Below are 24955 nucleotides of genomic sequence, written 5' to 3' on the forward strand. Positions count from 1 at the left end.
TATATATATATATATATATATATATATATTATGCTGGATTCTTCAACCTTAATCGTATACTTTTCTTCTTCAAGTAAATATTTGCAAATGATCCAACTGCCTATTATTAGATGAAACAAGAGATACATGTGGGCAGTTTATATAAATACAAATACTAATATACAAAATAATTAATATTATCTAGTTTAGTTGTATAATCTTCCAATGCCCATTTGAAAGAGTACTGAAAAGCAGGCCTGGAAAAAAACATGTTTGTGCCTCCAACCATTAAAGTTGTCTCAATAAAATGTCTCCAGCACCAAATGTTATCTGTACACTATTATACCACAACAGTCTATTTTTAGAATTTTTTCCCCCCCAAAATGCCTCCGGGACATTATGTTGTCTCCAACCGCCGGTCGGGCAGTCATGCACTTTTCCAACTTTGCTGAAAAGAATTAAATGAAACAGATGACATTATACTACAGATTAGAATTAAATATATTCTTGTGTTATAATTGTACTAGTACATTACACTTGTACTGTACTTTACAGAGACACTTAAAATCAGCCACAGTAGTTAGTAAATACTTTAACATGACAAAGATATGCAGCAGCAATCAAGCTTGACCTTTGCCCTCATCGTCTTGAAATGAAGATGAGTAGAGAGATTCTGTGATTAATTTGACAATTTATGTCTTCCCTGATATAAATTCATCATTCATTTTAATTTATCACCAGACATCAGAGGGCAGGGAGTGTTAATGGTAGAGTTGTACCACCTCAAACCATGGATGTATAATTATTTATACCTCTGTGCTCTGATCCATCAGTCATATCCCAATACTCGCTAAGGTCATGGAAGATAGTAGCAATGAATGTGTGAACCATCTTAAGGGATCAATTCTAAACAGTCACATTCCACGGCTTACCAGGGGAGGTAGCTTTATTGAAAATCATTTACCGTTCACTTCATGTATGAAAATATGGAGGGTTTCTCCACACTAAATTTAATATATTTATTTATGTACTTTTAAATTATACAATATTATTCTTTGGAGAAAATGCGTCTTTATTAACTTATTAAATAAATTTAAGTTGGTTAACAATTTTTCATCATGAGTCAGCCAGGTCAGTTTAAAGATCACCAATCAAATATGTTTAGGTTTTAAATTAAATAAATTTTCCAGAAAATATTTTAATATATGTTTTGTGAGTGGCCTTTCCATTTACTACATAGCAAAAATAGTATTGATGGTCAGAGAACTATTCTTATAAAGGGCTACTGGCTACTCTACTAATATAAAGGCAATGATGAGATCAATACAGCATATTATACCTGGGTTTAGAATGACCAGTATGCTACCTAAAGATATAAATTTCAATCATACAGTGAAAAGGTCAGTAAGATGCAGTATGCCACTTACAAGTAGGTATTCAATAATAAAGACAGCAAGAGGAGAATTAATCAGGTCACAGTAAGGTCATCTTAAGTCCGAGGTCCCTCCTCTAAGCATCACAATTATTTTCATATTTCCTAGTCTTAGGAAGATTATGCGATTATCGTTTTCATAACAATGTTAGTTCCGATAAAAATTATTAACTAGCAATACTGATGATTTTAATAAATTAATATTAATAATAACCATTTGGCAAGCAATGCCAATTCATTATGATATCTTTGTATCTATTTTTTATATTACATAGAGATTCTCTGGTGTATTGTAAGCCATCCCATTTGAAACACAGAATAGGGCCAATTTTTTGAGGTTTGCTTATCCATTGGGACTTTAGTTTTTAATCAAATGGCAATTTTTCAGCACTTTATGCCTAATTCAAAGCCAAATACTTTTTTTTTCTGAGAATATTGTAAAAGTCTTACCAGAGTAAAGTAGAGTTTGGGCTTATCTGTATATACCGTAGGAAATATGGTATAGTATATACCCCAGGTATTTAACCTTTTTAAGCTGGGGGCCAGTTCCAACTTGTGGAGACCAGCGTTGGGCCAACATAAATTGTGTATTTCAATTTTTTCTATGTTAGCCCCACCCAATTTCTTTTATAGCGGTGGATTCAAAATAGAAAGGGTCAGGGAAGAACTTTCACAGATAGGGGGAAAATACAACCTCGGCCCCACCATGGTTGGGGCTGAGGTAAGAAAATTTATTATTATGGCACCTCTAGATGGTCAGAAATGATATTCTCAGACTTCAATTTGAATGTGATTTTATTTTCTTCTTCATTTTATTTTAGAAAAAAAAAAACAAAAAAAATTGCATTCCAGATTCTTCTAAAAAGCCACAGAGTAGGGGCACCTAGGTGGTGTTTCTGTAAACAGAAAAGTTTTTCTAAATATCGGCCGAAAAATGATTTATTTTTAGCCATGTTGTGCAGGCCGGATCTTTGGCGGGCCGGAGGTTGAATATCGGGTGTATATACAGTAATAATATTTAGGGCATGCTTCTCTGTATTTAGGTCAATAAAACTTACTGGTAATTTTATCAACAAGTGTTGGTAATACTTACTGTATTTTGATATTATAATGAAAAAGCATTCTAATAATATATGCCTTTGAGGAAGCCCAATTCATAAAGATCGACGGATAACACAAATCGCCTAAAATGTCTGGAATAATTCCCAAAATGTAATTTTTATTTGGAACAAAAATTATGCTACAAAATTAAATCTGCAGTGAATGGATTTAAATAGACAAAGTGCATTCGAAATATAATAATATTAATAACATTGTTCTTTGTTCTCAGATCAGATTACCATAATTCCCCCTAGCTTCTTTTCCCCATTGTATATCATGATAAGCGTCAAATAGGTAAATACTAAATAATAATCACAGAAGTAACTAAAATCCCCAAAGGTACTGTAGGCCTGCCTACTTGACCCGAGGGTTCCAGAAAATAGTCGCCAGCTACAGCCACTAGTGGGACGCAATTAAAGTTGTACAATATGCGAATTGTCTTAGGCCTAGCTGATGCAAAATAACTTTATTTTTTTTTTTTACACTTCAGTTGCATTTATAAATGTTTATTTTTATTTTTTTTTAAACCTTAACCTTGACTCTACAAAGTGGTCATAACAAATATGAGGAGTAAACCTTTACAGGAAAAACAACTTGATTTTACATCCTATGTGATTAGCCACACTAAAGACGGTTGCTGGTATATTGTAAACCGACAATTTAAAGGCAAATGTAAGTAGATCTACATGAGGAGGGAAGCTCTGGGATCAAGCTTGCTATGGCTGTCGGACAACGATGCAGAATTAAAATCCAAATCGGATGATTCTACTTCTGCCGGAAAGAAAGATAAAGTGGAACAACTTCACAAAACTAACATACTGTATTGGATTTTTGCAGATTTTTTTCCTTCACAGACCTACCTCTATTAATAAGACTAAGGTGCTGAAACAACATTAAAATTATTCATAATCAGAACATAGTTGGCAAGAAATAAATATAAAAAAAGTGATAGACATATAGAACTCTCTTGAATTTTTATGAAAGCAGGACCATAAACTGCATATGAAATCCCAATTCATCATCAGGTTAAAGATTATACAATGATACGATGAAAAGATACAATTCAGTTGGCTGTTGAGAGAGTTGGAGGGATCAACAAATGCATTCCACCCACAAGAGACTTGAATAATTGCAAATATTTTCTCATTTTTTACATTAAGTGTAAAATATAAAAATTCACGAAAATGTAATTTTCTTACTAATCTTGCCTTGGGGAAGGCATCTATAATCTGGTTGCGGCCTGGTTAACTTTCACAGCTTGCCTTACTTGTTGCTGGTGGAGGCTTTAACCTGGTGTGTACCGGTCACACTTAAAGTTTGTCTACCTTCTAAATATATGACTATTCATCTGTGCAAAGTTATTTCATACTGAAAATTTTCGCTGCAATCTAGCAAACCTTCCCGTAAGGATGATGGACAAAGTTAGTATAATGCTTGCATGGCCTCCTTTTCCTGCTCCGTATTATGAGCCATGTTATTTTGGAATTCTCCAGAGGAGGGATATGTCCAATACAGGAGTATAACACCTGTTGTTTTTACTAAATAATACTTAACCAGCAGCTGAACAATCTACCAGCCTATACCAACTCAATTCATGCTTCACAGAGTCTAAGATTATAATGTTATATTGTATCAAAACTCATTTTAAAGTTAGAAGATGTTATTGTAGTTCGGATATTAAAGCCATCAAAAACTGTCCACTAGAGACCAGAAATAATGCAATCTTAACAGCCAGTTTAAAGAAATCCTTTTGGCAGAAATTCAGAAACAAGGGCACAGTTCATCCTGAGTTTTAATGATAGCAAACATTAGGCTAATTATTGAACTTATTAAAGTGAGAAGCTACAGAAAGTATTGAGTTAAACGAGTTGTATGTTTCAGTATGGATAAAAAATGAAAGATGAAAGAAAAAATAAAGGCAAGTTGCATTGAAATTACAATTAGTATGAATTCAATAGTCTGCATGAAGAATTTGACAAATGCCATCATAATATTGATAGTATTAAATTGTTCCTGAACATTTTTTGGATTGACAAATCTTCTCTTCTGAAATTAAACTATCTGTTCCATCAATGATAAATATGTTTCTGGTTGCAATCTAACATTTATGACGGTTTAGAATTATTTCTGTACCTCAGACATAAAAGATGTAACACAACAGCTTATATGGATGTATTATAAAAAAAATTCCCAATGGTAATATGATTACAGGAATTAGTTGATTTCATTTCAGTCTCATTGTCTAGGGCCGATCAGAAATAATAACATAAAAAAGTAATGGTTACAGTCGGTATGCACTCAGCTGCTATTTTCTAATATTTATGGTTCAAATATTAATTTCATAATTTTATAGATTCCGTCATGCGGTTCCTCATTCTCACTAAAGTATCTAAATAGTTTTATGGTATTTTTTACTGATGTATCGCATGCAGGCGGTTTCTTAGATTTCATATAAGGAAGACGACAGAGTTGTTCGTAGATTCAAATAGATGGTTAGCACTGCACAACAAGCATTTAACACATGCTGAATTAAAAAAAAAGTTCTGGTATTATTATTATTTTATTATTATTATTACTATCATTACTATTATTATTATTATTATTATTATTATACCATAAAATAAAGTGGCCAAAATATAAAATGGTTGTAATGAACGATGGCCAATCTGGCATTGTGCCAATGATTGTAAGATTACATTTTTTCCCAAAAAGTTCTATAGCACCAGCATTGTTAGATGCATCTTAAAATATTGGTATGAAAAGGTCAAATTATGTTCATTCTGGGGAAAAAGTTAAATGGACATGACAAACTATAAATTCTTATTCACACTGGTAGGGGTTCACCCTTCAATAGTTCCAGCTGCTGGGCCTAGTCTTACACAAGGACAAGTGACAAAAGCGATGATTCTTACAATAGACCATAAATTGAACATCTCCAACTGTTGGGCACGAAGGAGCCTAAAGCGCCGGGATATGTCGGCCCCTGCAATCATGTGGCAGTCGCACACTCCACTTAATAACAGCCCTGTAATGGAGTTGTAAGTCTTTTTATTCAGGCTTAGGATAAGGATGTGTATTCAGTATCACCTAATTTTATATTTTCAATTGAAGCAGATCCCAACTGATGATTTATTACTAATCATATGAAACAGTATCTCAAGTTCCTACTAGAAATGCTATATCATAGACCCTATATGTAACACATATTCTATGACCTTTAGCATGCGAACATAAATCATTATTTTGTCATGTTAATGTTTATCACCACATTTTAAAATATATAAATGCATCTCAGGGTCAAACCTACCAGTTTCTTTTGTTGGGATAGCTTCCTTCCGTAAAAACTATGTTTACTAGTGTAATCATACTGGTATTAATTGTGTTGGGAAAAAAAATTAATTGGGACAAATATTTAACTAGAACCCTGCGGGTGCGTACGTTCCTTTGTACGTAAAAAATCAATGTACATTTGTGAATTGCAAAAACTTGAGTGTATCTTTTTGAATAATGATTGTGTAAGGTAGTACAGTATTTTCATTTTGAGTTTAAAAAAATCAGAGGCGGATCCAGAAATTTATGAAAGGGGGAGGGGGTAAGGGGTTCTGAGAAGTGCAGGGATGTCGTTATGCAGGGCGGAGGTGAGCGGCGCCGCCCACTCTTGACGTCTTGCGCCCATCCTAAAGCTATTTTTAAGGCCTTCTGCCCAGCCTCATACAAGTTCTTCCGCCGCCCCCCCCACCCTTAAAATCATAAAGAAACACAAGTTTTTGCTCCATAAACCATATTTTCCGGTGAATAAGCCGCAAATTTAATACGCGATTTTCCCCTCGAAGTTTGGGGCGCGACCTATACACCAGTCGTTCACCTACTCCCAAAAAGTCTCTTTTGGTGTCACATCTCATACACACATTTTACATGTGAACCATTACATTAGTTCCATGTGACCTAAGGTCACAAAGGAACTAAAAAAGTTGTATCTTATATTCATGGAGAATCTATTAAGCTTAAGATAAAAGATAAAATCAGAGAAATATAGTTGTATTCGACCCAATACTGTAGGTCAATTCAGTAGGTTTACACTTTCTTACATTATGATTTATAAGGGTGATGAATCCAAGTAATATATCTGGCTTGCATACTGTTCAATCATATATTGCCCACTTTTCATAAAACATTTCCATGAGGATTAAAGGATTCTTCTGATATTTAAAAAAAAACAAACTTTTCTATGAAATTGTAATTTAAAAAAAATTATTATGCAAGTAAGTATTGTTCTATCTGGTATTGTTATGAATAGGGTTTCTTTGCATAACTTTCATATCTAAGAAAGGTCAATGTGTTGCGTATTCTTTTTTTCTTTTGGCTTAACAATTTTTGTTACCTTATACTATTCATTAGGATTCAATTCAATTTGTTTTACATTTGTTTTTTAAGAGGCAATGGTCTTCAGAAATATGAAAAGTATGAAATAAATGAGCAATTTTCCAAATTGTAAAATTGATGTCCAAAAGAAATTTAAAAAAATTAAAAATGTATAAGTAATATACCAATATTTGATTCTTACAAACATGTTTCATCTGTGTCAAATAGTCATCATCAGTGTAAAAAATCATTCTTTTAATGTTAACAGAACATTTGATGAATTACAAAATGTGGAGAAAAACTAACCAATCTGAAGTCCATTCTTAATTTCCTGTCCAATAGAATATTAATGTACCCCAAGAATAGAATACAAATAATGCTGACACAAAACATCTGTGGGGTCACCCAGGTCGCACAAAACACACAGGACAATGTCAAATACAATTAATGTATCTTCCCTTAAAAGATGTTTTGCATATTAAGAGTCTCGTTAGAATCAATCTGCTTAGTTTTGGACACTGGAACAACACAATATTAGGTAGCGATTTTTTTCTCTAAAATCAAATGCAAATAAAAAACAGCCATGCCACATTATTCAGCATGGTGTAAACTGCGTTTCTATCGGAATAATTCATATTAGAATTAAAGAAAGTAATAATGCTGACAGATGTGTAATTAGGAAAGGGAAAATTTTTTCGATTCACATATTCTTCTTAGCAATTGCAATGTGGTTATATGATCGCATACTGTAGTACAATATCTCTATATTATTAGGTCCATGATGTGATTGCGTTTTGGTGTCAATGAGATTTGTTGATGTGATGACATTGCAAGTCAATGTGATTTTCTTCTATGTGTCTTTGTGATGTATTTACGATAGCATTGTGTACTGTATCTGACTGCTGGTATTGGCGGTATCACTGTGATATCACCTTGTGTAACATTGTGATGTTATTTTGTGGACGAAAAAGGATACAGAAGATTAAGAGAAAGATGGAAGAGATAAGCTAGAAAAAAAAAGATGACAGCATGGAAAAGATTAATAAAAGACAGACACATGTTCTGATTTGGGAGAGGCCTTTACAAAAAAGATTGGAAACTACAGATTGAGAATAATATGGATGATGATTATGATGATGATGATTTTGTTCATGTAATGTGTGTTTAGAAGTTGATAACATTCATGCTTTAAGCATATTGTTCTTGTGCTGATATGTGATGGTATTGCGCGGGATATCGATTGTGTCTAATGATTTGAAAAGGTGCTACGTAGTACATTAATTGTGTGTTTATGTGATTACTATTGGTGTGCATATTTTCTGTTTGTTGTGAATATTAGCAACAGCAAACCATAAAAAAAAGTATAGAAAACAAATCGGTCAGAACATTCATTATTTCCTGCTCTAATTTCAATCAATTTCTTCTGTTTGAAATACACCAGTATTATTACTCATACCTCAAATCATCACAATTTTCTAACTAGCTCTAATGTAAGCATAATTATGTGGAACAATAACCTCTGGAAACATGATTCCGCATGAACAGAGCTAATGTTTAATAAAGCAATATGAACAATAATTTCTATCCTGCCAAAATCCAATGGTGATTACAATTTATGTAGAAGAACAGAATATGATGGTAACGACAGTTGGCTCATTACGAACACACACCAATTGTTGTCTTCATTAAGACGTCAACATGCTGTAAATCTTTCGCGCATGATGGCACACAGCGGCTATACGCTGTTCTCTGGTGTATGCTCCTATCTACACCATTCCAGAACCTCGCCATTAAAAATCTATAAACCACTCAGCTAATTCACCAAATCAATGACACTTATACTTATAAATTTTAAATATGTCGCACATTCGTCACCTGGTGGGATTAATTTAGAGTGCTGATTGAGTCAAACTGGGACATTTTAACTGTAAATTTGTTCAAAACACAACTCCCAAAAGATTGTGTTCTGAATTAGTTAGAATTGTCTGGTGCCAACAGTGGTATATCTCATATGCAATATGCTGATCGATACAAGAAAAAATCAAAAGCAAATAATTAAAAGATAATATTGAAAGCTATAATATGGTATACCTAGATTTTTCAATCAATATCTTTCCCATTATCTTGACTCCCTGAATAACTGAATAATACTTTATTTGAAATAATATCAACAATTATTTATATGCTGATCTGCAAGGGCTGTTTTTTTTAAGCATCAACTGGCAATAATTTTTTTTCAGCTGTTGTGCAATGTTTAAATGTTTTAAATTTTATTAAATTCAATTGATCTACTCATATATTAATACACAGTATGCAAATTTCATATTAAAAATGATTTTCAGAATTATCATTAATACACATAACAAACATAACAGGGATGTTTGCTAATCACAGATTAATACCAAAAAGGCCATTCATCCTAATCAAGTAATTTCCTGTTCCATGATGTTTTATAAATTACTCATTAATCTACTTACTAGCTACATAATATCAACATCAAATATTAGATATGGGTTTTATATCATGTGATCACAGATACTATGCTTAAGATTAGGCTAATACACAGGCATCTTTTGTATTAGTGAGCTAAGGTTTGATTTACTCACATGTGACAAATTTAATGGCTGAAAGGAATAATTGAGAACAAAAGCTACAATAACATAATCTGTACCATATTCAGATATTAAGAACATAATACAATTGTACTTTCTGTAACTGGTGCAGTACATGAATATTCAGACTTGCTGGGTTTTTTTTTCTTCTGATAACTAGGGTAGAGTTTACCAATTCGGTCATTTTTTTACATTAGTGTGATAATTAACAGGTATATAATTGTAAAGGATTACAGAGCCTGTGGTAAGAGCAAAAAGGAAAGGGTACTTGATCAAACTCTTCACTTGACAACAGTACCAAAAAAAAATATTTAACTTGTGTTGTTGACCGTAGATGAAACGGAGAGTAGAAGATGAATAAGGACAGGTCTTTTGACGAACTTGCAATAATGCCACACAAAATAAATTGCCAGCGGCAATAACACACATAATACCAAGTACAACAAGACACACACAAAAGATATTGCCAACTTAATCTAATATCAATGGAAAAATAATACCAAGTAAAAAAAGGATGAATTGGTTATCGGCGGTATGATCATTGCCTCAAGAACACTCTACCAAATTCAATTACGGATCGGTCCTAATTTCTTTACATCTAGAGAGGAATTTGATAATAGACAATCTTACTGAGTAAAATTAGTCTGAGTATTCAACAATTTAACACAAGTTGAAATGTAAATGCCGATGGGATAAGAAAAAAAAAACCATAAAGGTCGATAAACCATGTCACATTTGCAATGTCATAAACAGTCATAGATTCTGGAGAAACTGAAGTTTTTACACTGGAAGGTTTTTTTAACGTACTATACAATGTTGTAATCCTACTTTGTTGCACCACTTATGAAGTTCAGAACAAGGTGGAAGGCTAATTAACGTGTCTGATGGTCGTTAGAGATAAGCCAGGCTAGGGCAGAAATCAAATCACACTACTGTAGTATTATCTAAGAATGCCCTCACTTAGCATTTCCACTTTGCTACAGGGAAACACATTATTTATGAGAAAAATGCATTGTCCCCACTGGGTCCTTGATATGAAGACACCCAGATTACTATGCTGAACTAGTCAATCGAACTAGGCCTTGAGGTTAATTTTGCCATAGTCTCCTAGATTTTCATCCATTATTAGCGATAGACTATACAAAAAAAAAGCATATTTATATAATGCAGCCATAGAAAACAGACCAATAAATGTTCATTAATGCTCCCAATGAATTACCACATTTCAAGCAACATTAAGTACTTAATCCCTACGCTGAGTGTATGTGATGCTTGCATAGGCTCTAATTAAAGACCTGGCACCACCAAGCGATTAAATAATGTTAGCAGCAAAGCTGAAAATGAGTGCATGTACATTTAATGCATGTATGTCCCCAATAACATCAATACCAGGTGATCATTTGGGACAACGTCAGTACAAAGTAGATTATTCAGATAAGAGAGCAAATTTTTTGGAGAAGTAATGTGTTGAACTTGTACTATTCATAGTCTATCAAATGGAAGTAGTAAGAAGTGATCCCAAACTACAGTATGTTGAAATATAATAAGTATAATCTTATGTTCTTCAATGCATCATCTTACTCAGATTAATTGCTAATCACGACATTTAACTACAACAATTATCAATGACTCATCATACACTTTATGGTCTCTGATCGATTGATCTGTCAACACTTGAATTTCATGCTGAAGATTTCACACTCATCTGCTCATAATCACTACAATTGTACCAGTAAACTGTTATTCTTTCCCTTACTCTAGGGAGCATTGACCACAAGACTTGAATAGAACACTACAGCCATTAAGTATGCTTCGTCGGAGAATGCCAACTATAGGCAGTTATTTTCTTTACGGTACGCATGTTTACGTTTTTTTGCCGTAATACGCCACTCACCTGTGCAACAGCTAAGACTGGAGGTTTAATCAAACAGTAATCAGGCGTATTGTCATAATCTTCTTGCCGCTAGCCTGCCATTCAATAATCCCTTTCTACATATGTTAACGTCATTCAGGTTTGCTACCGATCATTCAAATCAATTAGATCAACTCGCAGTGATCATTGTTGTCAGTTAGCTTACTTTTTATTCTAATTAATTTCCAACAGTAAATAAATTTAGCAACACAGACAAGGACACAATATGTGGCAAAATCAAGCCAAACCAGTCACTCGTCGCAAACATCGATTTTGAGTTATTAATACAGTGTTAGAGAGTAAAATAATAGCTACAAAATAGTAAAAAAATCATTCAAATCGGACATTTCCTTATGAAGTTACAAGCGTTTAAACATACAGCTGTTTAAAATACAATGTACGAGAAATTAACCATCAAAGTTTATGATTTCAGGCATTTCTCATATAGAAACTATTTTTAAATCCTTAAAAAGTATTGTTTTAACATTGAAAATGGGGAAAATAACAGCATAGAATGATGTGTAGATATATAAAGTTTAGTTTAGTGCAATAAAATAGATTTTTAAAAATTTGATATTCCAGCATGTTTTGGCCATTTTCTCTGAAACACGATTTGCGACGAGGGACTGGTTTGGCTTGTCACAGCCACATATGTTGATTAAAAAATGAGTAAATAGTTCAGTAAATAACAGAAAATTTTGAAATAATTCCTAAGGAAAATGAATCTAACATTATTATTAGACAAAAAAAAACCAAAAAAACAAAAACAAAAAAAACATTAAACCAGTATTAAACAAGGGATATTACACAGTCAAATGCTATTGGATAAAATATAAAGAAAGTAAAATAAATGAATATGATTTTTGATATGAAAACTATATTCTTTCACTCACTTCTTACACAGCAGTGTTGCAATCGAACATTACTATGGAGTATGATGATAAAACATTCATTTCTCTATACTGGATTGATTAAACCAGAAATATTGAATCAAGTAGGGCTTAGCAAAGCCTAATGAGTAGCTTTATATTACCATGGGAACTAATATTTCTTGGTTTAAATCTTGACATTTAGGATTTACAGTATGCACAATACATCAGAAGAAATAATCATGTGACAAACATACAAGATACATTACCAAAAAAAAAAAAAACACCAAAAAAAAAACAAAAATACTCAAGTCAATGTTATAAAATTTAAGTCAGAAACAATATTATAGACTTTCAAAAATCAATCAAAAGAATTATAAGCCAAATGTTCATGGCTTTAACATAGTTATAGAAAGAATGTATAGTGTAAATGTTTTTCATACATTCAGCTATACTAAATTTTTCTTAAATGGAACTAAATTACACAACAAGGTATCTGAGACGCATTGATTAAAGGAATAGGTGTCTTCAAAAGTGACGCCAATATGTCTGACTGATTTCATTGTTTTCATAACATAGAGCAGGAGAATATGAATTAAACTCTAACAGAAACTTCGGCTTTTTGCTCATTTAGCTTTTGTTTATATTCAATCATTACTTCATTGAATTTACAAAAGATTTACATACACCTTACAGTAATTCAATTGAATAAAAAAGTCATTTGAAAGAAATTTACTTTCAAACATTCACAAGATTTTACACAAGAAATTTCACAGGTCCGGTTTATCATCTTGTATTGTAACTTCAATTACTAATTCATTATTTAATGCTATTACTTTTGATTTGCTTCATCATTTAATTTGATGTTAATGTAATTAAATAAGGACTAATTACAGTAGTTATTAAATCAAGGCAGATCACATGGTTTAAATTCAAACAACTTTTCCATATCAAAAGATTTCATCAGCAGCTCAATACATGATTAAAGATTCAATAAACAAATGTTTGTCCTCACAAAAAATGCATGAGAAAATAGTAAATTATCTGCATTAATACTTAGTTTATCAAAATTAGATATCAAAAAGAAAATTTTATTAGGCACCTATTGCATTTTTTACTTCTAATTTAGTTAATGAGAAATGTAAATTTACTATTTTTCTGTAGTTGACCATTAATATTAAGTGGAGAAACAACATAGCTACTGGCACTGCAGTCTCTCAATAATTTGAACAGCAGCTGTTTAAAGTAGTAGCCATTTCCCTCTGAAGTGTAGGCCCGGTAACATTGCCTCATACAAGATTATGAAGTATTATTATTTTTTTTAAAACTTTGCTAACTCATATTGTATTTGTATTATGTTTTGATTTTCTTTTATGAATGCACCAATTTTTTATTAAGTGCCACCATTTCGAAGGTGTATGTTCGAATAAATAAATAAATAAAACACATGTTTCTAGCATTGCTTGACTTTTGCTATGGATCCGGAGTTTGTTTAGAAAGACTTGGAACGCCGATTTGAAGTAAAGTTGATGTAATTTTTTGTTGATTGGTCATTTAGGATTAATAATTACTTGAAATCAATGAACAACATACTGTAATTTATGTTTACATTTTATCCAGAAAGATTTTTGAAAATTCTACAGATGAAATTTTTTTAACGGTTCATTGAGAGGCTATATATACAGAAAATTAAATCCTTTATGATGCTATTGAACATGAAGAAATATAGAGAATAATAATCAATGGATCACTAATCACCCCAGCTGTTTCACTACTGAACTTTGAGCAGGTCACATTACCTCTCTCCATCACAGCGGTTCTTCTAAACTTTGGTCTTTATTGCCTATTATCTGCCTGATAATTAAAAGCTAATCCTTACATACTAATTCTTAACAACCTTAATATAATGTATCATCCAGCCAAATTGAACTTGCAGTATATGATTATCTATATATTTTTGTGCAGAATGAATGGGGTGTTTTTTTTTTGTCTGTGTTTACCTCCATTTGTAGACAAGGGATTAACCAAAAGATTAATTATATAGCCTGGATCAAACAGCTGATACTAAAACAATAAATAATATACATTTGCAGTTCCCTGTTGTTCCTTTTCTAGGTGTCAATTGTAACCTTTGTACATACTGACTTGGTTGCCAGTTACCCCTTGAATTCTAGTTCATACCTGGGAATTAACAACTCCTTACTGGATGGTACCATGGAGGTATAAAAATACCTCCATGATACTAACAACCAGACTTAAAACAAAGATTTACTCTATGTTCATATAGACCCGCAGAGCCAGGAAGAATGTATTTCAGAGATTGAGTACTTATCAAGTTATATCTATTCTGAATAATAGAAAACCCAAACATGATGGCTGAAAAGGGGTTCTTTTATGTCTTAGAGCCAAGATTCCCTGTAACTATTTGTACATGGGATTTATCCAAACACACTGGTACTGTACTGTACAGTATCTGGCAGGTCAACAACTGATCAGCCACAGAAAAGAGGCACATGGAGTTGATGAAACAACATTGGAGTGACAAGTTAGGCCTGCTTTTTAAAAGGAAAACTGGCCTGAACCCTGCAGAGACCTGCTGTACAAACAACTTATGGCTGCCCAGTGACTGTACTCAAAATATTTGAGAAGGTTAAACACAAACAGATATGTTACACACAGTTTACATAGAAAATCAATAAAATTTGGTATACAGCAAAAAGTATATGGAAAAAATACATTTAAATTTAAAGTACCAGGAATATTACTCTTTGTTCAATGTGTCTAGCCTTGAAATGTTTAATAGTATGTACATTTGTCCGCAAGTCAAATTGATAACTTCTCCACAAATAACCATATGATTAACCATCACCCAACATTTCCAAAGCCTTAAAATCAACTTATTTATTTGACCATAATCTGAAATAAACTGGGTACAAAAATTTGCTGGTGCGGTAAAGATATGTTTCTGGTTTAATAGTAAAAAAAAATAAAAAATTATGATTTATTTAATTTATGTTTTGAATCAACAAAATAATTTTCATTCATCTGTCACATGCAATTAATATCATGTGTATTGCATTGCCTTGTGGGTAGACATTACGCAAAGAACAATAGGTTATAGAAATAGACCTTGAGGAAATGTTTCGGTAAATCTGAACAAGATTTTTTTCCATTGAACATCAAAGAGATATGTCGTAATGTTTTATGCTTTTACCCTTGCTCGGAATTATCTTAGCATTCACTCATTTGGATACTTCATTCATAATTTTTCACACTTCTGTCACCTTGGTAACACCTTTTAATATCTTAGCAGATGTCCTCTGGCTGGCATTAATTTGCAGCACAGTCAGGGAGCAAGGCCCCTGGGGTGTACACTTTAATTTGACAACAAGAACAATCCTATGGAAAGTACTGGCTCAGCTATTTTAGCACCTATCCTAGGCCTACAGTCTATGGGCCTAATTAGATACACAGATGCTAGGACTGGAGCAAGTTAGCCCTGTCCTGTACTGTATATTACCTGAAATAGTAAAGGTTCATTGACATGGTAGGCTTAGCTAAGACAATGGAGCATTTTTGGTGCAAGGATTAAAATCGGAATTATTGGAGAAATGCTTTTACTACTTCACAGATGTTTTTATCATGAAATGTATTACAAATTTTCATGAACATACTGTTTCAATTTTTTGTTTCCTTTCACGTTTACATTTAACATGTGTGAGGGAACAAACAGGAGTAGAGCAGTTTTTAATTATTTTATCCCAACTTGATTTTCGGGTATATTATTGTCGCTCAAACTTCCACTTCTGTTTCTTTTACATTTTTCTTCAGTATGACACTAAAGTTTAACACTCTCCATCCTTAATCAGTTTCTTAAAGCTTTTGCATGTGGAAACCCATAAATGTAAAACTGGGGATTTGGCAACAGAGTGGGGAAAAGTTACGGGTATACTTCATACAGATCATTACCGGGCAGGGACAATTTTATCAATTTTATCAAAGAAATAAGGATATATGTACAATAGCTTGGCACACTAATAAAGTAGTGACTATGAGATTCATTACAAGAGAGTTTGATGGATACATCTAAATCTCCTTGATGGATTTGAAAAGAAATGACTTGGTAGTAGGTAGTAAGTTCATTGCTTTATTAGGGCAACATGCCTGAGGTACGCTTTGTAAAAATTAGTCCAATTACCAACTAGAAACAGGTTGCTTATTTTACCACAAGTCTCTGATCAAATCCTGAATGCTGATAGTCAAAGCATGGTTGAATTATTGTGTTTCGGGTTAAGTCTACTTAAAGAAGTTCAATAATGTCGTAAAGAACTCGAAATACTGTTTCCCAACAAAATTAGTTAAATTATGTGGTGTAAAATTTAGCTACTTTGATGTTATTGGAAAATGCAAAAATTATAATTTTTGTGATTCCCTATAGAAAAGAAATTAAGGACAAAATTACTGATGACTAGAATTAGTCACCTATCTTGACAGAAATTACCGTATGCAGTTTTAGAATGGGTATTCTGCTGTTCGACTGTTATTGATTTAGGATTTATCTGCTGGTTTGAAATACTAAACTAAGTTGAATAAATGTTGTTTAGATATTTTTTTACCAATACTGTATGAAGATTAGTTACTGTCTCTGTGAACGTCATGCAGTCTCCTTCATAAACAAGGTAGTTGTTTACTCAATTTACGTTGGTAATATATATTAAAAGGACTTCAAAATTGCTGTTTTTTTCTTACTTAATGTGCAGTTATATAGCCTGAATTTCTATAGGATTCAAGGTTATTAGAGGAAACTCTTGGAAGTTTAGATCAACTAACCCCAGGTGAACATATGCAGGTGGTAATATGTCAAAATACAATATAAATATCATTCGATTCCCATGTGTGACATATGGGCTCTGCTAGCATAAACACCTGGACACTGTGTCTCCAGACAGGTTGATGAGTAGGATGGTTAGAAACTTGTTGAGTAACAAATTTTTATATCAATTATCATGGTCATAAATGTATTCATGAACGCTTTTCATGATGTCTTAGTTTGTTTAAATGTATTTCGATTTGCTTTGCCTTAGGCTCAATAACCATATGATCGCTCTGCAGTAGAGTATGATACATGATTTAAAAAAATGATGACTTTTTTTTATACTTACTAGGTCTCCCTCTAATTAAAGAAAGATCACTCCAATTAAAGATCACTTTTTTTGTGGTTCCAAATTAACAATGTCTTTTATCTTCATTATTCTAATTAGAGACCAAAGCTGCTAAAGACCATGGAAATAAAAGTGGTCTTTAATTGGGAGAGACCTGTATTTATCAGGTACATAAGTAGTTGGATCATAAAACTTGTCAATCTTAGAATTACATTTAATAATTACTCTAAAAGGTTGAATACAATGTAGGCCCGTTTCAAATGAGTCTTTAAATAAGGAACTTGCTATTAAGCATTATAAACAATTTGTGCTGTACACACAAAACAGCAACATTTACTTATGCGCCTTAAATCACATTTAATCAAAGTCGTTTCTTTGGATATATAAAAAAAATTGAGCAATAAATAAATGAGGATTGGAAGCTGAAGTATGCCTACTCTCCAGTTATTTTTAAAATTACTGCTACCATTTAAGTAATATAAAAATAAATAGAACATCTTTTAACTATTCCAAATATTTTCCTGAGTTTACATATAAATCTCAAATGGTTAGCATGACGCCAGGAATAAACAACTTTATAGACTTCTCACTGAAGTATTACATCAATAAATTACATTGAAATTTTACTATTCTGTCGTATGACAAATACAAATAAGTTATGGGGAGATAAATGTCTGGAACAGAAATATACAGTAATAAATTGGAACTAGTAAAAAAAACTAAAAAAACAACATTTAAGTTAACATTTATAAGTGTGAAACTTCTTAATTTGAAAAGATGACATTCAAGTACACATGTAAACCCAGTACTAAACGCAAAGGAATGGTTTAATCTTGTTAGTTAATTAAAAACTAGTAGTAAAGACACGCAGTATTGTTTTGAGGGTTTAATAGTGTGCAGCCTAACTGTCTAGTAGTTCACCTCTCCGAATAATCATGCTAATTAAGATTTAAATAGAAAGTGTAATGTTTAACTCATAATCAATATCTCGTTCTTTTTAGGCGACAAAGAATGCTGGAGCTGCAAGCAAGTTCCAGATAAAAAGGACTGGAGGTTTCTAGGGAAAAAAATGTCCTTATCAACTGGGCTACAGTCAATTCCTTAATGGGAAAACCATAGGCCTAATAATATTGGTGCCAAGGGCAGAAAACATCAGAACTTCATTCAATGCATGGTTTTACCAATCAGATACCATACATGAACTGTGGTTGGTAATCTTTATTAACGCAATAAATGTTATACTGAAAGAGCAGTAACCCTGTTGTTAAATTTACTTAATTCAACAGATGACAGATTTAGACTACATAATATAATTTGATATGATTACACAAATTAGAGGTTCCATATATCTCTACAAATCTTTCCTAATAGAAAATATTAAGCCAGAAGCGTCAAGAAATGTGAAATTTTTAACACCTTCGGTTGGTTGACACATTTTTCAAGGGTAAGCTAGAGGGAAAGTCTTTAAAGGCTTTCGCACATCGATTGAAGCACCCAATTGAGCTGACAAGTGATAGGTTCAATAGTAAAAGGCCCAAAGGTACCAGGAAGCTTCCAATCATGTACAAACTGCGTATATATTTACCAAAAGCTAAGTATTTTTGACCATAACTATTACTGACAAGTGTATTTTACTTCCATATATAGAAATTTAATATTGATACGTTTCAATATTGCATATTTTAAATAAGATCAATAAATATAGAAATTTAATAATGTTTGTCCTATTTGTAATGCTCTTTCAAATTAAATGTTGAAAACCCTAAAAGTTTAGTAGAAGAAACGAAAGCAACTCATCATTACCAAAGGCTTATAATGTCTTGATACAGTGAAAAGAACTAGGACTTGAGGGAATGAGTACTTGGGAAAATAACTAGAAGATTAAGGCTTAAAATCTAAACAAATTTTAATGTTACACTGATCAAGCGCATGCTATCTTACTGAAGTGTGCATACAAAGTAATGCTATAATTGATAGCAACATCACAAGCGTTAAATTATCTAAACATGAGAAAAACATTCAAATACCACTCAGAAAAAACTGTGGAACAATCTTCCCCCAGTTCAATCAATTCTTTAACTTTGGCTTCCCACAAAAAAATTTATTTATTAGATAAAAATGTTTCTCCTTGTTTCTTGTGTTTTCCCATTCACATTGGTTTTTGTACATAATTTCTTAATTATATTTTATATTTTTAACATGTTTTAACTGTTGACTGGACCTTAAGGAAGAACAATGTCAAAGGAAGATCTCTATCTATCTATGTAAATTAAGACAAAACAATTTCTTTAAATTTTAAATTCATGTTTTAATTGAATTTTTTTAGGTTTTATGACATACTGTACTGGAGGGTTAAGAACATTTTATTTGGGCAATGGTGATAAATTATTAATTACTAGAATAATTTATCTTACACAATATACCCCATGTTGCTGTTAATAAATTAAGTAATGTACCATATAACACACAAGGACAAAGGACAGCGGTTGTATTCTTTTGAAAAAGATAATGTATGACCCCCTACTGTAAGTTGATAGACTAAAATAATCCTTAAAATCATTAGCACACTGATTATGCTGTTTTAATGGTTTAGCTTCAAGATATTATCACTGTAACCACAGATATGGAAGTGGTTTGTAATAAACACCTACTTTATCTACAGTAGACAAAATAGTAGTCTCCAGAGAAAACCCATGTGGTGTCCACAACACCCCTATGATGTAATACGGCCATGCAGTTAATATCTGACCACAGAAGCGTAAATGGCATCCTAAGTTTGACCATACTGAAAATGTCTGTTATAATTCATTTTAAATAACAACTATACAATTTTGTTTTAATTCACATTTACTTTTACAATCTTAGTACCAAAATCATGCAATTATTGTATGTTGGTTATGTATGCGTATGCCGTACACTTATTAATGGCCCAGAAACATAGTTGAGAATTACTGATCAAGTAACAAGTCGATTATTTCCCTTTATTGCTCTCTGAACCCAATGAATACGCCATAGTCTTTAATGATATTCAATTGGGGCTAGAATTACTATCTTTTAAAGTTAGGGTTACAGTTAGCCTTCGCTAAATGATGACCGAACAAGAGTAGAGTGAAGTCCCACCGATAATTGCTGTATTTAAAAGTAATTTATGTTTTTAGAGGTGGTTTGAATGTGTATTCGTTTCTGTCCTAAATAAAGCCTACAGAAATAACATGTATGAAAATGTTCATAAATATATCCAATTGCCATACAATTTATTACCTTTATTAATTTGTTATATGAAAATTATTTTTATTACTTATTTAATAATTATTATAATAAAAACATTATTATGAATGAAATAGTTACCAAATTTAAAAAAGCAAAATAGTCTTAACAAAAATATAAAGAAATAAATGGGTTTTCATATAGTTCAATCATATATGTTTAGGAAAGAATTCCATTGGGGCTGCAAAAAAGAAAAAAAAAGAAAAAGAAAGATCAGAAGATATTATCCATGTGATGTTAGATCAATCAATCAACCAAACCATGATGATGACATCAATGTTTATATAAACAATGAATATTTCATGGTTTCCATAATTAACATACATATTTATTCATATTAATTTGGGTTTGAATTCATTAATTACACCTGACACAAATAGAACACTTTGAAGCTATTTTATTAATTGAATCCAAGGTTACCTACCTGCAATTGACATGTAACTCAATCCAAAGTACAAAAGAAGTAGTCTGTCTATGAAATTATGATCAGGTTTTTTGATCATCTTTCTATTAATGTATCCAAGATGAGATCCAAAGACAGTTAAAACACAACCAAATATTAGCATCTGAAAACTTAATATGAATCCGTATAGGAAGAAATCACGACCTTTCTAGTTGATAGCTTGCCTATCAAATCCATACATCTCACTGTGCATCTGCAATGGGCATCTATAGTCAACTAAAAATTTGTAATAGTTATCTCCACAATTTTCGAAAAGAAAAAAATCCTGTTAGATTCAATCAGTGAAATACAAGGGACATTCCTTTAGACTAAAAAGTTATGTTATGTATTTAGTTCACAAATTAATTAAACACATGACAGAGATTGTAGCGAATCAGAAACTTGGCAGCTGGGTACTTGTGTAGCCCAATGGATATTCAGTTTAAAACCAGCCTTGCAAAATAAAAAGTACAATGTTATTGGTAGAAATCAAGGATGGCCCTCAAACACAAGGTTCAGAAAATATACAGCCTTCCAAAAAGCAAGTAAGTGCAAGAACTCAAGCAGTTAATGTTGTATGCCTCTTGTCTGCGACTGAATGGCAAAAGTAGTCAGACTGTGCAACTGCATAGTTTGGGCCAGCTACATTATCCTGGATAGGGGTGTTTCTTTAATTGTGTACAGAATCTAGCTATTAAATCTGGTAATTGGTATTACCCAGCTCCACACACATAAAAGTGTGAATTGTCTTAGATTTATTTGCAAGCTTAGTGAAGTTGAAAAGAAGTATGTTAAATATTTGGTTCTATGCAAGGAACCAAGAGGAAGGATCAATAACAGCTATTTAGAATAGTTTATATCACTACAAATATGTATAGTGACTTAAAGTAAATTCAACCGTTGATGAATACTTAAATTTACATATTATCAGATTCATGGAGACAACTTGCTACTAATTAATTTTTCTTCTTTGATAAACCATGGAGGTATAAAATCATGGATTAACACAGCACAGGTTAAACTATTTCTGACTGGAGTTCTCAGAATAATCTTCCTTATTTTAGCATTTCTCTTCATCATCATTGTTAAATAGCAGCATTTTCTTCAGGGGTTTGTGTTTATTTAATGTTATCAACTTAAATCTGCCATAATTTTTCCAAGAACCATTTTGTATAGTACTGTATATTGCTTTTAAAAAAATTTTAAGTAAAATATTTTGTTTCCGTGTGATCTTTGCTTTTTTGTCTCTTGTTATATTTCTGTAAGAGCTTTTCAATTAAAATTTTTTTTTAATGATTAATGCTCCTATGGACATTTTACTATTTTGTACCCTTGATGAGCTCTCTTATTCTTTTATTATTCCTCTTTTTTAATGCATAAGCTATTTGTTGTATGGTTTTTCTGTGCTTGTCATTTTTACTATATTTCTCTAATTATATTATATCTATATATTCATATTTTGTCTTTTTTTTTTAATAGAGGGCCCTTGAATACCAGCTGGCCTTTAAGTGGAATGGTCACCCTCTTTGAATAAAGTAGAAATAAATAAATAAAATAAATATTGATTAAAGGGAATTTCTACAAGTAAAATTTCCCTTATTAATTGGGCCTATCATATGTTTCTAACATCTCTTCAATAATTACTAAGATACTATATTGACAATAGTACCGGTAGATATTTGGTTCAAGTAAAAGAATAGTTTTCACTTGTTTGTAGTTAGTTTCATTTCAAAATCTTTCATCAGAAATTTTGAAGGCAATCCTTCCTATGTGTGTATAGGCATACTTCCATGGTATAGCCTATGTACTTGCCTTTTAATGAGTTCATTTACGAGGTTTCATCTTGTCTTGTCTTGCCATGTCACAGTGCAATTTGTTTGAAAGTGAATTCAAAACCACATTTTCCATAACCTTGAAATATGTGGGTGCAGCTAATGACACACTGATAAATGTAAAAATAACAGTATAGTAATATAATAACCTAAAATAGCAAGTAACAACAGAATGACATTCTATTCTATAAGAATTAAGATATTCATTCACCCCACACTTGTTTTGTGTCTGGACCACATGGTGCCAAAAATATTCACTATTCAGTTCTAAATTTATAGTCTGCAAGGTTGCTAGGCAACTATATATAAGTAATTCATAATGTAAATGAGTAAGAAAGCTGAATTCCTGCTTTATCACACACTTAAGGAAGACCCCCTCCTTGCTGTGATTACCACAAATCAAATACTAGCCTAGCAGAACAAAAGCAGTTACATGAAATACCAGACTAAACCACCACTATTTCAATCCAACCAGGCCCTTATCCCACATATCCTTACTCAAACACTTCTCATTTTTTAACCCTCAAACTTGTGGATAGATGAGTAATTTACACCACACCTGACAAATTTCTCCTAAATTTTGACCAATTAACAGTTCTAAGAAAATTGTTTAATATACCCCTAAAACTCAAATGGAACAACCTAGATAATGAATGGCTTTATTTTGTTGCAGTGCACTGTTCTCCAATGAAAACAAGATGCCCAGAGGCAAAAGCTAAATGAAAAAAAACTATAAAATCTTTTGATATGTCAAACGGTTAGTTCATGCTGATCCGGCTTTATTTCCTATTGAACAAATGGATAGATAGATGTTGTAGAAACATAGGGATAGAGAGGTGAAGAAAATATTGATCACTTATTATAGTTTAGCGAATTACTCTTAATAGTTTATTTGGTACAAACAAAAGGAATACAAAAGCCTGGAATCTTGTTTCATTTACTGGGATACAGTAGTACATAGCTACAGTTAATCTCTTTTCTTTACAACAATCATGTTTTCAACTGGGAGTAATTAGAATGGTGGTGTACCTTTCAAAAGATGAAAGAGCCTAGCCGAGAGATCAATAGCTATTCCACAGTGAAAGAAACCTTTAAAACTAAATAGACTTAACACACTCAATTAACTTTGGCTAAACTCTAAACTCTTTTAAAAGCTTTTTTCACCTTATTTTTTTGTCTTGCGATATCCTCTTTGTTTATGCATTAGGCAGGGTAATAGTTTGTCTCTTAAATCTTTTTTCTATCCCTTCCTTCAATGGCATCAACTGTTGTTGATGCTCAGTGCCTATTCTATTTATTTTTTCTAACCAATTACCTCTGCCCTTCACAGAAATTCAGCCCACAATGCAATTGTGGTTTGTACAGTCACATCACACCAGACTACTTAAGTGTTACATCGCTAATTTTTTCTGTACCATAGTTTAAAATAAAATACTTTTGAATAATTCTATCTTCTAAAAATCCACATTAAAGACAAAAGAAATAATACAATTTAAACATATTAAACTTTTTAAAAAATACTTAAAAACTAATAACAGTATAAGAAAATTATGTTTGATGGGTACAATTTTGATTTCTTTTCTTTTCTTAATATAAAACATATAGTATAAAATATAATAAAAATAATATGGCAGTTTGAAATCAAAATGGAAATGTTTGAAAAGTGATGAGCAAATGTGCATAATTATTAGAAAAACAATGAATTATATATTTTTAATACTAATAGTGTAACTATATTTAGTTAACTGCTGGTACTTGACTCGTTCCTAGCCCTATTAGGGAAACATTCAGTAGAAGAAAACCATAATGCCCTCATGAAAGACTCAAATGGAAACACATTTGTTAGAACATTAAGAAGCTTTAATAACTCATTATTAATATAATGAAGAAACCAACCACAAAGAAGTACTCATTTCACAAAACAGTACGATCACCTTATAGTGAAACAATTATCTATTGTATCAAAGAAATATATGCACAATGAA

The 24955-nt window shown here is 32.0% G+C and overlaps 1 protein-coding gene across 1 annotated transcript in view; it reads right to left on the bottom strand.

Annotated features, from left to right (window-relative positions):
- Nucleotides 1–870, bottom strand: part of LOC117111196 (roundabout homolog 1-like) — a 69487-nt gene extending 68617 nt beyond the window's left edge. Inside the window, exon 1 of the mRNA XM_033254082.1 lies at nucleotides 792–870. Within this exon, the coding sequence (XP_033109973.1) occupies nucleotides 792–870 (79 nt within the window). The remainder of the gene's footprint in view (nucleotides 1–791) is intronic.
- Nucleotides 871–24955: the final 24085 nt, after the last annotated feature.

This window comes from Anneissia japonica, unplaced genomic scaffold (genome assembly GCF_011630105.1).
Source record: "Anneissia japonica isolate Jap-2015-1 unplaced genomic scaffold, ASM1163010v1 scaffold288008_len1385354_cov213, whole genome shotgun sequence".
NCBI lineage: Eukaryota > Metazoa > Echinodermata > Crinoidea > Comatulida > Comatulidae > Anneissia > Anneissia japonica.